The sequence below is a fragment of the Kogia breviceps genome, chromosome 8 (assembly GCF_026419965.1).
Source record: "Kogia breviceps isolate mKogBre1 chromosome 8, mKogBre1 haplotype 1, whole genome shotgun sequence".
In the NCBI taxonomy this organism is placed as follows: domain Eukaryota; kingdom Metazoa; phylum Chordata; class Mammalia; order Artiodactyla; family Physeteridae; genus Kogia; species Kogia breviceps.
The window spans coordinates 22,271,056-22,288,716 of NC_081317.1; the positions used below are offsets into that span (position 1 = coordinate 22,271,056).

General features: G+C 44.0%; 2 protein-coding genes across 7 annotated transcripts in view; one reads left to right on the forward strand and one right to left on the reverse strand.

The window, feature by feature from the left end:
• The window catches only part of LPAR1 (lysophosphatidic acid receptor 1), a 218,670-nt gene that overhangs the window by 47,556 nt on the left and 153,453 nt on the right, over positions 1–17,661 (forward strand). The window contains exons 1-2 of one of the 6 annotated variants that reach the window (XM_067040961.1): positions 7,691–7,971; positions 8,190–8,393. The gene's annotated coding sequence lies outside the window, so the exon portion shown is untranslated. Of the gene's footprint in view, positions 1–7,690; positions 7,972–8,189; positions 8,394–8,532; positions 8,605–8,994; positions 9,088–9,249; positions 9,490–11,187; positions 11,238–17,661 lie in introns of those variants that run through there. The other 5 variants (XM_067040962.1, XM_067040963.1, XM_059072259.2 and 2 more) reach the window with 5 other exon arrangements.
• On the reverse strand, positions 6,844–9,720 carry LOC136794731 (uncharacterized). Its single transcript, XM_067040966.1, has 2 exons — positions 9,509–9,720; positions 6,844–8,671 (listed from the first exon to the last, which is right to left on the reverse strand). Exons 1-2 carry the CDS (start codon positions 9,554–9,556, stop codon positions 7,721–7,723), a joined length of 999 nt encoding a protein of 332 aa, XP_066897067.1. The 5' UTR covers positions 9,557–9,720; the 3' UTR covers positions 6,844–7,720.

A 17,661-nucleotide genomic window follows, 5' to 3' on the forward strand; every position in this document is an offset into this window, starting at 1 on the left:
CTTCCTTCCTTCTGATCACTCTGCATCTTCCCAGGGGTTTTAGAGTATCCCGTGTTACTGTCTCAAACCCTCTATAGTCCCTCTGTACTCTGCAAATTAGCAGTGACTTCTGTGAGGTCACCTCTTGTCTGCAGAGCAGTCCTCCCAAGGTTGTGGCCATATTTTATATCAAATTAGCTCCTGTTCTAGGGTTTGTGATCTTTCCATGGCACAGATACAAGGTGGCCAGGGGTTCTTAGCAATCATGGATAAGAACTCCGTATTTAGTGGGTGTTACAGGCTGAATTGTGTCTCCCCCAAACTCTTTTTGAAGGACTTAAACCTCAGCACCTCAGAATGTGACTGTATTTGGAGTCATGGCCTTTAAAGAGGTGATTAAGGTAAAATGAGGTCATAGGGGTGGACCCTAGTCCAACAGGACTATCCTTATAAGAACAGATTAGGGCACAGATGCACACAGACTGAGGGGAGGCCAAGTAAAGACATCTGGAGAAAACCACCATCTGCAGGACTAGGACAGAAGCCTCAGAAGAAAGAACCCTTGATCTTGGACTTCTAGCCTCTAATCAGTGGCAAAATGAATTTCTGTTTTTTAAACCACCCAGTCTGTAGTACTTTGTTATGGCAGCCCTGCCAAACTAATACAGTGGGTATCAATCTCAGCCAATAAACTTAGATATTCAGGAAGGATTTTTCTATATTTCAGATTAAATTCTTATTCTGGATCTCCCATTCCTCATGGTTGGTGGGAAAACATGAGCTCAGTTCTTTTGCAGCTTTCTTCTTTTCTTAGGGAATTATAGTTACACACCCCTATCTAGATCAGTTACCCTTCCCGAGTTTTAGATAATGGCCATGTGTTGGAGGGGCTTCTCTACCATTGGTCTGCAGAGGTTGCCTCTGAGACTTCCTTTGTCCAAGTCCACTGCTGATATGTTACCTGTGAGACATGACCATCTGTGACTAAGCTATGCCATGTTCCATCTACCTAAACACATCTTGCAGTCTTTTCTTCTAAGGCGGTTTGCTTTCTCTCCAACAGAATTGCTGGGAAGCAGGACAGAGGTGCCCTCTGTTCTTCGGATACAGTCTTCTCTCTGTTGCTCTCACATTCCAAGTATACTGTTTTTCCTTCAGGTCTATGCATACTGTTTATGCCTGTAAATCCCCTTCTCCTAAGAGCTTAGGTTTTCTGTAAAGATTTTTGGCTCTTCTGTTTTCTGTTTTGTCATATACTTTCCAGAGCAATGAGCACAGAACATACGGCTATTCAACAATGAGAGAAGGAAAGTAGAAATACAGGGAGAAGAAAACATGGAAAAATATCTCAAAATATAGTTCGGTCATGTAATTATTATATCCCGCTAAAGCCAGAAGACACATACGATTGATTACATAAATATATTTTATGGTTATATAGAATTAGAATCCTAGCCATGGAAAATCACAGGCTTTTTACATAGGAATAATCTACTGACTTGCTTATTATTTAAAAAAAAGTTTTTATTGAAGTATAGTTGATTTACAATGTTGTGTTAGATTCTGGTGTATAGCAAAGTGATCCAGTCATACATGTATATATATTCTTTTTCATTATAGGTTATTATAAGATATTGAATATAGTTCCCTGTGCTATGCAATAGGAACTTGTTGTTTATCCTGACTCGCTTATTATAGTTAATTTTTCTTAGGACATGTGTAGAGTGTATCTTGGTTTTATATAGGAGTACAATCATTCTCTGCTCTTAAGTGTTGTAGTGTTTAATATGTTCAATCACAACAGCAGCCCTCAGAGGCTGTGACGGCTGAATATTATCCCATAATAGTTTGTCTTAGAAAATATCATTGTATGGATAGACCCAGATAATTACACTTGTGTTTTAAAATAGAATATTCAGGTGTAATTTACAAATAATAAGTTACACCAATCTTAAATGTTCAGTTCACTGAGTTTGGACACATATATACACCCATGTTACCACAACACAAAGCAAGATATAGGATAGTTCCCTTACCCCAGGAAGTTGCCTTGTGTGCCTTTCCCCTCACTCCCCATTCCCTATGCAATCATTGTTCGAACATCATAGATAAGTGTTGCCTGTTCTGGAACGTCACAGAAATGAAATCATATAGTATGCACTGTTTTGGATCTAATTCTGTTCAGCATATTGTTGGGATTCATCCATACTCTGCTGTGTATATCAGGAGTCTGTTCCTGATATTGCTGACCAGTCTTCCATTCTTGTCCATTATTGTTTTTTAACCTGTGGAATTTACTCTGCTTCTGGTAGAGTAAATGTTGTCGGAGAAATGAGGGGCATTGGCAGAGGCATTCAGTTAAATGTAACCAGTAGAGTTTGTGCAAAGGTGTAACACGCCCACTTCTGGCGGATGCCCACTCTAGAGGGCAGGTCATCAGAATCTCTACTTTTCTCAGATCAGTCCACAATCTAGGCTATAGGGTGTCATTGAACCCCTGAGATTACAGTCAAAACGTGTATGAATATATATATATATATATATATATATATATATATATAAAATAGGTTAAGCCAAGGTAACTGAGAGATTCCCCAAATTTAGTGGCTCAAAGAACAAAAAATTTCTTTTTCACATAAAAGTCCAGAGAGATGCTCACGTCGGTAGAGAGGCTCTCCTTCATGGGGACGGGAGCGTTCTTCAAGCGTCAGGAGTCATGGCTACCTGTCCTCTTCCATCCGTGGCTTCCAAGGTTGGTGTGGGTATTCCATCAACAGAAGGGACAAAGAACCCGAGGGAGCACACCTGTGAGTAGTTTTTGGTAGTCCTAGAATCAGCAGAAGTCACTTACGCTCAAGTTATACTGGAGAGAACTCAGTTATGTGGCCTCGATTAATTGCAAGAGAGGCTGGGAAATCTAATCTAGCTGGTGCCCCAAAAGGAGAGAATGGATATTGCAGTTGCTTCTGCTGCAATACGTGTATCCTACGTTTACCTGTAAAGCAGTTTCATAGCTTTGATTCAGTTCTGAAAGGGGTCCACATCCAAAAATGTTTCAGAGCCTTCTGTTAAGGGACCACTACCCCACTGCTTCTCCCACCTTGCTCTAGGAGGTATAATAGGCGATCAAGTCAAAACAACAGAAATGACATAAGATACACATGACTTGGGAAAACTCCCTGTCCCACGTTTGCCCAGAGTGGCACAATACTGCTCATATTCCTTGGAACACTCATTGCAGGTCTTGAGGCAGACATCACATCCACTACTAGAACTCATAAGAATCCAGCATATTAGAATCGGCCATATTTTATTTGAAAGAAAAGAGCAGACTCTTTTATGGTTTGTACTTTTTGTACCATTTGTAAGAAATTCTTCTCTACCCTGAAAAGATGAAGATACTCTAAAAATCTGCAAGTTTTACTTTAGGTCTTCACATCATTAGGAACTTATGTTTGTTCACAGCGTGAGGTAGGTATCCCACGTTGTTTTGAAAACATATTTAGAGAGTGCTAAAGAGAATTACAGAGAACATCTCTGATGTAGTATTTTACATGGGCTTATCTCATTTATGCGTGGTTCTGTTTCTGAACCTGCCATTCTCTTTCATGAGGTTATTTACCAGTCTCGGCACCAATCCTACATTATTTCAGTTGGTGAACTTTAGAATATTTTGATACCAGGAGCGACAATTTTCCCTCCTTATGCTTCTTCAGAATTGTCTTAGTTATTCTTGGCCTCTTCTACTCCCACATGAATTGTAGAATCACTTCGTTAAGGTCTATGAAAAACCCTATTACAATTTGGAGTAGATTGCGCTCTGTTTATGGAGTCTTCTCATCCATGAACATGATATGATCTATCCATTTATTGAGGCCTCTTCATGTATTTCAATAAATTTTTATAATTTTCTACATATAGTAAATACAGATACTATACCTTTCTTTTAATTTTTATTCAAGTTATAATAAAAATTTGTTGCTATATGAGTGAGACCTTCAAACATTTATTATTTCTAATGGGCTGTGGCTTCATTGTATATTGATCTTTTATTCAACAATGTTACTAAACTCTCTTCTTTGTTCTAATATTTTATTAGATTTGTCTGAATTTTCTCAGAAGACAGTTATATCATCTACAAATCATCCTTTTCTTGTTTTCCAACCCTTATATCTTCCAATGTGTGTGTGTGTGTGTGTGTGTGTGTGTGTGTGTGTGTGTGTGTGTTATTATCTTGGCAAGGTGCTTTAGTACAATGTGGAATAGAAATGGTAAAGTGATCCTCGTTTTCTTTCTTACTTTAAAAGGAAAATGTTTAATGAATTAACATTAAGAATAATGCTTCTAGAATTAGGTTGTTGGTAGCAACTCTATCATGTTCAGGAAATTCCTCCCTTTTCTAGTTTGCTGATATTAAGAAAAATGAGTGGCAAATTTCTTTACATTTTCTAGTATGAAGCCATTCTTACATTATGGTATCAGCCTGATGTGCTTGTGATGTATTTTTTAAAAACACATTGCTGAACTTGGTTTGATTATATGTAATAATAAAATTTTTTATTCCTTTTGAGATTGGTCTATAATTTTCTTTTCTATTTTTTTGTCTGATCTTGGCATCAAGATTTTATTAGCTCATAAAATAATTGGGGTGCTTTCCTTCTTTTTCTCTGAAATCATTTGAATAGAGATTACCTATGAAGATTTGGTAAATCCTTGCCACCAAATTTTTGACCCTTTTTGTAGGTAGATTTAGAAATATGAATTCAATTTATTCAATGGTTACAAATATATTCATGTTTTTAATTTGTTTGACTCAATAAAGTTTTGTAATTTGCATCTTATTAAAAAGAATCTATTTCAGCTAAGTTTTAAAAATGTTCACAACATTCTGTTAGTATTAGAAAAAAAGTCTCGAAACTATAATTATAATTTCATTCACAGTCTTGTTTCTTTTCTCTTTCCTCACTATCAGTCTTACTAGAAATTTACCAGTTTTATTATTGTTTTATAGAACTTTTTGTTTTGTGACCCTTTCTATGATTTTTTGGATATTTAGGTCTATTTTTAGCTCTAAAATTATACATATAACGCACATATATGGTTTTTTTTCTTCATTTTCTTCCCCCCTCCCCTTCTGTTTTAGATCAAAGGCTTTTTATTTGGGTGAGGGAAACTACTGGAAAAGGATTTGCTCACCCTTGATCTACTTCAGACACTACCCAGATTATTCATGCGGAAATAGGTGATAAGAAAAAGGTGAGCAAATAGTCACTCTGTTTAGGGCTTTCATTTCATTGTAGTCTGGTCCTCATACAGGCAGGGCTGCTGCACACACAATTCCATCTTCTACTCTCTGTTCCTAGAGTCTCTCTATGTCACTTCTGCCCTGAAGAGTGTTATTTTATTTTATGCTATTTTAGTTTTACTACATTGGGCTGACCTCACCCACCTCTGCCACTGGCCTTTTAAAATAGAAAGGTTTCCTAACGGGGAATGATTTCTTTCTAGTCAAGGGGAAAAACAGCAGAGAGGCATAAATACCCCATTTTAAAAAGGAAGAAACCTCTGCCTGAGAGGCACCTGAAAAATTTTCCCAAGCAGGCTGAATTCTCTCTGGGTATTGTTTCACCGGAATACATTCTCTGCATCAGTCTCTACATTAACAGACTGGAGGGAAAGTTTCCAACAGATCTTTTTGCTGATAGTTTTGATTACTCTCTAATAGAAAATTTCAAAGGCTTTTTGCCAGACGGAAGGGAATGTGGCATGACCAGCAAACCCTTGTGAACAAATAACAGAGCCAAAAGTAGTGACAGCCAACGTTTCAATCCTAAATGCTTTGCAAATTATAGCCCTTGAACCACTTGATAACAGCCATAATCTGACAAAGTCTACAGTTTATCAAGATATTCATGTAAACTGTACTTGAAATACTCCTCATTCAAATTCTCTTCATTTTGCTGAAAATATTTTTTCTCATGTTTGGCAGCACCAGCTATCTTTGGGCCTCTGGCCCTGGTGAAGTCATTTGAAGAAACAGATCTAGAGAAACATTGCTTGGCAGAGGATAAGAGAGAAAGGTTAGGACGGAAAGCATTAAGATGACTATCCAAGAAAGGGAATCAGTTTGAATGGCAAGAGGGCCACAGACAGATAAAAACATTAAAGAAAGTATATCAAGGTATCCTTCTGCATCTCTATTGAAATAACATCACCTACTGTTGGGTCTGAAGAAGCCTGCTCAAATATATTATCTTACTTTGTTAAAGGCAACCTGGAACCTGATAAAATAGACTTTATTTATTATTATTATCCCATTTTACAGATGCGAAAACTGGCTTGTTTGGAACACAATACTAGTTTTGATGGATTAATCTCTGTGCTGAACTGGATTCTGTATTGGATTTCATTTTCCCTCTCCCTTTACACTGGGCATACAACCCACAGTTGATTTTAAAGTTATTAAACTAAAACTGGGTGAAGAGCAGTCTCATTCAGACAGGTCCACATGTGTCAGGGAGACAAGTCTGTCCAGGCTGACCTTGTACTTTGCTCTCCAATTCATTCTAGGCCATGGTAGGCCAAATAAAGAGGACAGAAAGTTTTTTAAAGCAAATAACTTGGAACTCTTGAATACACGTCTTGTGTGGACAGAACTCCTCATTTGATGTTAGAAAGGACCACAGAGTAGTTAAGGCAGTTAATATATAGTCAAAGCAGAAGCAACCATATTCCTTAAGATGGTAAGAGGTAAAATCAATATCCTGGGAAAACATATAAGCTGAGTGGTAGGCAAGAAACTCATTTGCACTTTGATTTATGAGGAAGGGTGAAAGATCGAAATAATTAATTTGTAAATTAATTAGTTATTTGATACCATTTATTGCTACAGTTAATATAATAATTTAATTATTTTAAATAAAATTTTAAGATATTCTTTTTAGTAGATATAGAAGTTTTGGTATTGAGAAACCCAACAGTAAATACAAAGAAGACAGGAAAATGAGCTAAGTGATTTTTCTGAGGTGGGTAGAGCTATGGTGGAAAACAAGTCCCTTTCAGTATAGTCTTTCTTTTCTTACCAATATATGCTTTTTATTATATTTAGATTATATAGTGGACATTTTCCTATTTGTCCTGGTATCTTTTTTTTAGAGTTTAAGATCAGCTCTCATTATTTTTGCGACAAGAGAGTTTTTATATGCATTTCTGTATGCTGTAAATGAACATATTAGCACCATGCATGTATTAAAATTTCTATTTTTTCACATTTTAATGGATTATTATAAATTAAATGATAAATTGGTAGGAAAGGAAAGGAAGCAGAGTTCTTTAAGGCTGATTTTTTAACAAAGGGGATTTGATACATTGTTTGAAAATGGAAACAGCTTCAGATAGTAATGGATGAGCAGTCAGCGTTTAGCTTTGAGCATCCTGTGAAAACCGCAAGACGAACTCAATCAAGGTTCGAAGCAGTCACTTGCGGGCGACGGTCACGTTCTCTTCGAAGTAGACCTCCCTGGAAGCTTGAGACGTTTCCATCCCCACCAAGAAATCTTCCCCTCCCCGCCCTGTGCGGTTTCCGGTGACTTATCATTTCTGCGAAGCCCAAGGTTACCGAGTGACCGCCACCAACGCAGCCCTCCCTCCTGGTTCTGCGTTTCTTTCTTATATGTACTTGTATCAGTCCTGCCAAGTTCCCTGACATACTGCTGTCGTAGACCCCACGTGCCGTTTCAGGCTAGAGTTTGCCCAATTTTTCTTGTAAGCTGCTACTTTTGTTGTGTCGCGGCTTCAGCAGTGGAGCTAGAGGCAGAGAATTGCCAACACTCCAGGAAGCCAAGGGTGGGAGGTGGGTAGGGGGTGGCGCGGCTGGAGAGCCCCCGGTGGACCGGGTGTTGTTCCAGAACCTGGGCGAATCTCTGTGGCCGCCACTTTCCCGAGAACCATCCCCAGGCCTTAGTCCTGCGCCGCTCCCGCCCACACCTCCAGGTGTGTATTCCCCGCCCTTAATTACTCTTCTAAAATTGATAGTTTGCACTTGCAAAGTTACACTGGGAAAGCGGAAGGGAAATTTATAATCATGGATATGGAGAACTAGGGGAGCACAGTCACACTTGCTTTGGTCTGCAGACCCAGGCAATCGAAAACTCAGAAATGGAAACGTGTGCACCTTTCCGGCAGCAAAATTGACTCTGCGTTCTTTGCAGCCTCGACTTGAAGGCTGCGCTGGGAGAAAGTCTGTGCCTCCGGGAAAGTTTAGAAACGGAGCTACGAGAGAGGCCAGACATCGGGGATTTTGCGGGCCCTGCGATGTCTTCCAGAGCTTTTCAAGTGGGGAGAGAAGAGCGACAAAATGAAAATGCAACGTGTAGAGGAGGCCGCCCGAGTCTCGCAAGTTGTCGGTCGCAGAGGTGAGCGCGGGAGCGGGTGGGGATGCGGATCCGGAGCTGGAGGGTCTCCAGACGCGGGTGGGTCCGATCCGGGTGGGGAGCGGTGAGAAGATGATGAATGGGAGGCTTGGGCTACCCTCCGCCCCCGCCCCTTCAGGCGGGGCGGGGAGTCCGGCAACTGGATTGGGGAGGAGGAGCACAGAGGGTAGGGGCTCTGGGGGCGTCGCGCCAGGTAAGGGAATGAGCCAGGGGGAGGGAGTCGGGGGGTGTGGGAGTTGCTGACTTGTGCTACGTGGAGCCTGCAGAAAAGAAAGAAGGCGGAGGAAGAAGGGGGCTGGCGTCCGCCCTGCTCCCGCGGCCCTCCCTCGGCGCCCCCTCCCCCGCCGCCCTGCCAGCGCGCCAAAGCCGGAGCAGTCGGGGCCGAGCGGCGGCTGACGCTCCTGGAGCCGCGACGCCCCTGTCCCCCGGCGGAGCCTGCCGGGATCTCGGGCGGCCTGGGCCCCGGCGCCGCCGAGCCCTCCCCGGCCTCCCGGCCGCGCGCGTGGGACCCCGGCGGGGTGGGCGCAGGGGGCGGCCCCGCTCCGGGCGACGGCCGAGGGGCGGGCGGAGGGCCGGGCTCGGCGGGCCGCGGGGCGGGGGCTGCGGGGATTGACCGCGCAGCCTGAAGCCAGCCCGGGGGCGGCGGGAGCCGGACGCGCGGCGGCGGTGGGCGCAGGTAAAGGGGCGGGCGCGGAGCGGGGTGGCGCGAGGGGACGGTGCCCTCTGAGCGCGGAGTCAGCTTTCTCCGGGTCCCTTCCGCCGCCAAACGGCGCGCTGAGATCGCGCTGTCCTGCGGCAGACGGGCTTTGTGGCTGTGTGAGTGTGTGTGTGTGTGTGTGTGTGTGTGTGTGTACACGCGCGCGCCTGTGCCGGGTGTGGGTGGGTGTGCATGCTCGCGGGCCGACCTGCAGGAGGCGAGGCGCTGCTAGCCTCCCCAGCCAACCAGCTGATCGAGCCCCGGGAGGGAAGTGGCCGCAGCCGCCCGGGCCGCCGGCCCTCCTGTCTCCCAACCGGGTCAGCGCTCCCCGGGGCCCACGCTGTGCCCCGTGCCAGCGGCCGAGACCCGCCCAAGTGACACGTAGGTGGTCTCCGGTTACCTGGGTCTGGGTGGGGGACCGAGCTGGCAGGCGGGAGGCGCTCGACATTACCCCCAAGCCGCGCCCGGTGGACGTGGACCGCCGGGGGTCCCCGCGCCCCGCAGCGCCGAGCTTCCCCACCACTTGCTTCTCACCGGCCACGCAGCGGTCTCTCCCAGCCTGAGGACTTTAAACTTAAGTTTCTGTCCGGACGCCTAACAAACACGTTTATCAAGTAACTGGGGAATCTAAGGCAAGGGAGGGACCTGGCTTTGAGTTGGTGGTTTTGAAATAGACGGGCTCGTTGTGTGTGCGTGTGTGTGTGTGTGTGTGTGTGCGCGCGCGAGCGCGCGCGCGCAGGACTAGTTTGTTGTGAATGGATTTACCATTTAGTCTTGTTTTTCTTTGCTGCCATTTGGACTTTGATGTGTAAGAATGACGGTATCCAGGCCTTGTCGCTGCCTTCAGTCTGGGGCCTGAGGTTGCTGCTTTCTGCTGCTACTTCTCGGTTTTGTTGTTGAAATCTATGGAGGTTTCGTAAATGTGGGTTTCCAGTGAGCGCTGGCTTGTTAAAATTTCACTATGAGTGAGTTGTTTGCCATTGGAATAGATACATATTTACAAACATGAATCTTGAAAACAGGTGACTGCAGGTATGAGAGCAAAATCCTCTATTCCTTCAGGCTTTAACAGTCCGTGTTTTTCACCTATTTGCATAAGTGTCGTTTGCCCAGCCTAAACATAACTGTGAAGCAGGTCTGTTATTCAAAGCTTGCAATTCGGGTTAGAGGGAGACCGTGCTGGTTTAAGACTGCTAAGTTCATTTTCCTAAGAAACTATTCCCTTGTCAAATAAGAGTAGTAAAGCCCCAAGGAAAAAGGGTGTGTACTGAAGTTATGGCTATTTGGACCGAATTAAATTGCATTAACACACACATGCATAATGTCATCCATTTGTTTCTGCCCTTGATTCTCCAGTTCTGGGGAGGCCGGAGCATATTTTCCCCAAAAGCAAAATTGTGAATAACGATCAGTATTATTAAGGCTGCGTTTTTCTTGATACCATTTAATTTGAGGATAAAGAAGCCAAGTAGCCAGAGAAAGAGGTAGTGTGTGGCGGGAAGGCCGGGCTGAGGGGCCAGGCAGGCGGACTGGGTTATCATAATCTGATCCCACAGACACATCACGTCCCCTAGCGGTGCGACTTTAGCCGGTTAGGTCAGCGCGTCCTCCTCCTTGGTGTCCTCATCTGGAAAATGGAGGGGTTTGATCATCTCTGCTGTTCCTTCCAGCTCCCCCCCCCTCCAATAACTACAAACTGGAGGGTGGTTATCCCATGTTAGAACAGTAGGAAGAGAGTAAAGGGAAATGTCAACTGTTAGTCTGGGAGGGAAGGGGAAGGGCCGGAAGGCCAAGAGGGTTGAGGAAAAGCATCAGTGGGAGATGCCTGGAGGGGGAAGAACCTGGAGCTGGGAGTCGGTTCTCCCCTGTTTCTTTCTTTCCTCCTGCACAAGGACGTCAATAATACCACCCTGCCCCCACCCCGGTCAGTCTTCCATTACCCATATTATTTAAAGTGGGTGAGCCACGTAACCTTAAAATTGAGCTGGAGTCTGTAGTCTGCCCTGGACAACTTCCCATTTGCATCGTTGTCTCTCAAGAGATGAGCTGCTGTTCAGTGCTGAGGGCACTCAGTGGATCTCAGAAATCTCTGCGGGCGAGTGACGGGAAAAGTTACCAGAGATGGGAATGTAAGTGGCAGCCTTTTCAACACCTGAGTCTGAAACGTCTGTTTTTATTTGAAGCTAATCTTTTCTGAAAAGTAGTTTGATTTAAAAGAAGATTCTACCACAGACTTCTCAAGGTTTTACTGAATCTGTTCTGACTGTTAGACCTACTGGAAAATTCAAAGCAAGTAAAACTCTCACTTGCTAAGTCTTTTTGATACGTAATGACAGTCAGTCTGAAGTTCATGATTTTTAGGCAGGAGAATCTTATTTCAAATGCTTAGTAAGGAAAGTTGCAACCTGCATGGAATATACTGTATCATTTTCACTGGGAAGCTCTAAGTGTCCAAATAACAAGACCTGAAATTTAGGTTGAGGTCATGATTTTAATATTTGTGCTTGATGTGTGGCCTGTCTCCCTTTTCTTTAATTTTTTTTTTTTTGGGGTACCTATATGCATACACACTTGAGGAACATGATGTATTTTAAAAGTGAAGTGTGATGTAATAAAACTTGGTTTAAAGTCTGAAAGCTTGCTCTGGCCTTGCTAACTCAGCATCTTATTTGGTGTCTAATGTTTACATACCATGCTGTGTTCCAAATCCCTGTAGTGTTATTTAGCTGTCTCATGGAGAGCTATTATGGATGCCTTAGAAAGTTGGGAGAAAAGGAGGAAATTTTAATTGGTTAAGCAGTTACTGAATTCCTTCGACAGTGGCAGATACAACGATGAAAAAAAGGAGGCTCTAGAAAGAGCTGCAGTACAGAGGGAAAAGATGCAGCTAACTTCAATATATAGCAGCTGGGTTGCATAACTAGGTGGCAGCTGTAGAATCCAAGAAACTTGGCATGCCAGGGAATGGAAAATTAAATTCTGTCTCTGGGGAAGACTTCAAAAAAGGGACTTGAAGGATGGAAATGATGTGTCTCTTAAAAGATGAATGGTGGGGAGTGAACTATGTAGTTGGAGTCTGGGGTAATGAAGGCTGGAAAGATACAAGGCGATAAATTGTGGGGACCTTGGCTGTTATTTTAAGGAATTGTACTACCTAGGGACAGGGAGGGGGAAGTACGGTTTAACCCCACAACGCAGAAGACACTGAGTCACAAATACTGGGCATAGAGAGGGCTGAAATGATTGAGAGGTGCCTGGGCCCTGATTCCATTACATACCCTCGTAGCTCATGCTGAGTGAGTTTCAGGGCATTGCTGCCAGCTTATCCAGATTATAGAAAGGTTACAGAATAAAGAATATGCAGTTTCTTCTCCCATATTGCCCCCAAATTGATAGTGACCTTTTGAGAAATTTAATTTAGTGAAAATTAATGATGTTATTGTGTTACCTCTGGACCTTGCCGAGGCCCTTGAAGCATGTGGGTTAAAATTGCTCTCCAGGCTCAGAGCTGACCAGGAAAGCATTTTGTTTTGTTTTTGTTTAGGGAAGGGCCTGCTAGTTAATGCTAATTGAAACGTGAATCTAATGGCAACCGACATTCTTGGCTGTGTTTATGTTATACATAGTATTTCACAGGGGTTGAATATTTGCAGCACAGAAGAGAATTATTTATTAGTTTAGAAATGGGGTTAACGCCCTTGTAAAAGGTAAAGGGGTGATGTTGGGGAGAGGGGAGAAGCACCCTTGGTGTTGCAGTGAGGGCTGACACAACCACGAAGATCCTTTATTAAGTTTCACCTCCAATTGAAGTAGCTTGCCCGATGCTGTAGATGAATACTTCTCTGAGAACCTCCTTTCTGGTCATCTGCCTCTTTTGTTGTTGTTGTTCTTTCCCCTAACTCTCCAGAGCGAAGGTGTATAGCTCATTATCTCTCAGACAGGAAGAATCTCTGTGGACTCCATTTGGGAGAGACTTCCAGCAACTCTGGAGGTTTCCTCTCACACGCAATACCTGTGTCAGAGGTGGGAGTGGGTGGCCTTTCAGCTGCATGTCAAAGGTGGAGCTGATTTGAGTAAGTCTTCTAATTGCCTTCCAATCTGAAGGTGCTGGGCTAATAAGGAGACAGATGATGAAAGGAGATTAGGTCAGCTGCCTTTTACTGTCTTCTGAATACAATTTGAATGAATGATCCAGCAGTTTGTTTTATCTTCTGCAATGGAACTTGGGTTTGGCACGTTTAATCAATTAATTAAATTAGTTAGGTTGAAGTAACTCAGAGTTTTTTGTTTTTTTTAGGAGGGGGAGGGAGAGTGGTGGTTTTGGTGATTTTATTTAAATTCCCTGGCTTTTTTTTTTTTTTTTTTTTTCCCAGCAGGTTGGTATGATTTCAAAGTAATGTTGTTGTTACTATTATTGACCTGGGGGTGTGGGGCAAAGAAAATTGTCTCAATCCTTGGATGTTGGCTCCTGTCATCTGGTCAGTACTGTAGAAACTTCAACTTTGAAGTTCATGTAACATTCAAATTTCTTTCAGAAATGAGAGGACTGTTTTACCTCATGCGTGGATTTAGGCTATAATTTATTTGATTTTTGTGGTACTGTTTTTTAAAAAAAAGTGATATAAGGACAGGGCAGACTCTTAACTTTAGTCCAGTGCTAAAACAAATACATGTAAGCCTGAATGAGGTAGATCAGGTTGTGTTTGTTTTATTTAGTATGGAGATAAAGGAAAGGGATTTCAAAACCAGCCTCTTTCTCTGAAAGAGAGAAAGTTGGACTTACAAAACCGAGTTATGGATCTCTTTGGGGTGGGATTTCCAAGGTTGAAACTGTTGTTAAAGGAACTCTTGTTCATTATGGCCATCATGTGTGCCTTGGCTTCTTAAGGTTTAGAATTCACTGTACAGAGAGGGCTACTGTGAACCATTCCTTTTTAGCAAGTTTCCTTTTTTTCCCATTTTCTTAAATCTCAGAACAATAGACTGGATTCGATTTCAGGTAAGTCTGCTATACTCAACTTTCTTCCTCTATATTTAAGCGGTTCTTCTTGACCAATCCCCAAGCTGCCTTCTTTCTGAAACTTGGCCCTAACAGAAGGATACTCCTGGCTCTTTGGAAGGAGAAATGATTTGGTGGAAGAGGAAACAAGCTCTGTTCCACCCCTAGCAGCACTGAACTGACCACCTGCTATAACCCGAGCATTGTGCTAGGTGCTAGATGGAGGCAGAGAGAGGGGATGAATAAGGCAGGATTCCTACCCTCCAGCAGGAGCTGAGCTTACAGACATATTAACAGATGATGATTGCAATTCAGTGTAACAGGTGTGAGGAGGGAGATAAGCTCAGGGCACTGTGGGAGTACCAAGCAGGGGCACCTGACCCTCAGGGGCACGGGGTGGGGGTGAGGGTGAGGGTGAGGGTGACGGAAGGCTCCTGGGAGATTAGGATCTGGGAGGAACCTAGGAGATAAACCAAGAAACACAGAAGAGAAAAAGGTGATCAAGATAGAGGGAATCAAGGGGCTTTTAATTTCCAGTGTTGTTGTTGCTGAATGAGTTGAAGTTCTATTCTTTTTATATCTGTAAAATAAGAATAGGCACTGATATTATCTGGTTGCTAATTCTAGTTTTTGTTTACTTGTTCTTTAATCTTTAATTTGTTCACGTATTCCAGATGCAGTAGATATCTGTTGCACACCTACTAGGTACTGGGGAACAGTAGGAAACAAGACACAGAAGGTCCCCTCTCTCGAGGAGCTTGCATTCTATTATATTATGTTCGTGACTGAAGTTCTTTTTTCAAAAAAATTTATTTATTTATTTATGGCTGTGTTGGGTCCTCGCCTCTGTGCGAGGGCCCTCCCCAGCCGCTTGCAAGCAGGGGCCACTCTTCTTCGCTGTGCGCGGGCCTCTCACTACCCAGGCCCCTCTCGTTGCGGAGCACAGGCTCCAGACGTCCAGGCTCAGTAGTTGTGGCTCACGGGCCGAGGGCTCCGCCGCACGTGGGATCCTCCCAGACCAGGGCGCGAACCCACGCCCCCTGCACTGGCAGGCAGGCTCCCAAACACTGCGCCACCAGGGAAGCCGAAGCCCCTGAAGTTCTTTTGAAACATCTTCAGGTATGGAGCATGTTTGTTGAGTTTCAACGTTAGGAATGTTTTCTTCAAACTAGGCCCAGTGTTTTCAGGTCAGTTAGCTTTTCTGAACAAGATGAGAAGAGATGGATCCTGGTAGTCTCATTTTCGTTTTATAAACTTGAAACTTTTTTGCCCAGGTTTACCTCTTAGTTGTCAAGTCTAGAGATAGACATAACTGTGTCTTATCTGTAGCCCTGGCTTGCTTCCTTCTCATTTCAGATATTCTTTCTTTTGACCCAATTTGTGTTTGAGGTTCTATATTCAGTTGATGACTTGCTTCCTAGAATAATCCAAACCTAGCCTTGGTGGGAAGTCAGACCTATTTTGAGGTCACGCCACAGTGAACTCTGCTTCGTTAATGCATTTTCCTTATCCTGTTTAAGCCACTTGGCTATGAACACAGTAGAAAGTGTTCTCACCAGAAGAAGTTAGTTGCATTCATTTATAGAAAGATGGGGGTTTTGTAATGATTCAAATGATACAGATGTGTCTAAAGTAAATGTAATATCCCTCTGTCCTTTCTAGCTTACCCATCTGATGTAACCGACCCCTCTGCCATGAATTTGTTACGTAGCCGTCCATACTTGTACTTTTGCTTATCCAGACCTAATGTTTGTGCTTATATATATTGATGCATGTGGGGTATGTGTCTGTGTGTGCATGTGCTCTCTCTTGCCTCTTTTCATTTTAGAGAGGCCACCATGGGCCAGACGTTTGAGGTCCCAGGAGCCTGCATGGCTCTTCCTGAATCGGTGCAGCATGCTGTGAGGAATTCCCTGGTGGTCCAGTGTTTAGGACTCCACGCTTTCATTTCAGGGGGCACGGGTTCCATCCCTGGTCGGAGAACTAAGATCCCACAAGCCGTGTGGCCCAGCCAAAAAAGAAAAACCAAAACCAAACAAACAAAAAAAAGGGTTCTTGTCCCAGAGATGGGAAGGTTGGGCTATTATGAATGGGAAACAAGAAAACTATTTCCAGCTGTGTGACAACCAAGACAACAAATATCATTGCCCCAGAATGTTATTTCCACCAGGACTCTGCTTCATCCGGGTCTCTGGCGAGGGAGGGAGGGAGGGAGGGGCGGGCATTTAGACATGTGGTGGGTATCTGAGAACCTTTTGTTAGGTGCAAAGCAAGGCAGCTGGGGAAGGCCTATCAACTGCTTCTAGAGCAGAGCAGATAGGGGGAGTTACTCATTATAGGCAGGTTTCATTATGGGAGCATTAAACAAGGCCCCCCTAGCAGTCGGCAATCAGCAGATGATAAGGATGGAGAGTTCTTACCCAGGGAGCAGCACAGCTGAAACAGAATTGCCTTTTGTTAAGGGGCTGCTTTGCCATCTTGGACTATGATTTGTTGGGAGAGGGATTATTGTCATGTCGAGAAAAGGAGGAATTCATTCTGTACCCGGTATTTATTATAATTCCACAGAGAACTGCTTGCTTTACTTTCTGAGTAGACACAGAGACCCAAAGGTTCAAAGGCTAGGGCAGGATTACTTGGCTTTTCCAAATTCAGTAGAATCTGTGCTCTCCTTCCTTTATCTGAGACCCTGTCAGTTCAGTTTCATGTAGCTAAACTCTCTGCACGCTTATGAGATTCAGTCCCTGTGCTTGGCTGAGGACACTACAGTAAAAAAATTAAAAAAGGAAAAACAACCACCAAGAAAGTATAGTTCCCTGCTCTCAACCAGCTTCTAAACATGGAGAGTCATGGAAACAAATGTCTGAGATCACGCAGACAGTGATAAATACTGTAAACTGAGGTTTAAACAAAGTGCCATCTGAATATCTGAGGATTGAGAGAGTAACTCTACCTTGGAGTAGAGGAAAGATTTGTAGGAGGTTTCTGGCCTCAGTGGGCAAGTGGGCTGAGAAGCTCATTCTGTGCAGAGGAGTCATAACGAAGGCCCGGGAGCTGCATGTGAGTGATGGGTTACAATTTGTGGCCAAGTGGTGGTCTGCTTTGGGTCAGTGTTTTTGTTTTTAATATTAATTAATTTACTTTTGGCTGCGTTGGGTCTTTGTTGCTGTGCGCGGGCTTTCTCTAGTAGTGGCGAGGAGGGGCTACTCTTCGTTGCAGTGCGCGGGCTTCTCATCGCGGTGGCTTCTCTTGTAGTGGAGCCTGGGCTCTAGGCACGTGGGCTTCAGTAGTTGTGGCACGCGGGCTCAGTAGTTGTGGCTCGCGGGCTCTAGAGTGCAGGCTCGGTTGTTGTGGCGCACGGAATTAGTTGCTCCGCGGCATGTGGGATCTTCCCGAACCAGGGCTCCTACCCGTGTCCCCTGCATCGGCAGGCGGATTCTTAACCACCACGCCACCAGGGAAGCCCTTTGGGTCAGTCTTGAAAGGCCAACAGAAGGGTGCAGGGAGCTTCTGGGGACAAAAAAGGGCACATCGATGCCATTAGCAGAGAGCAG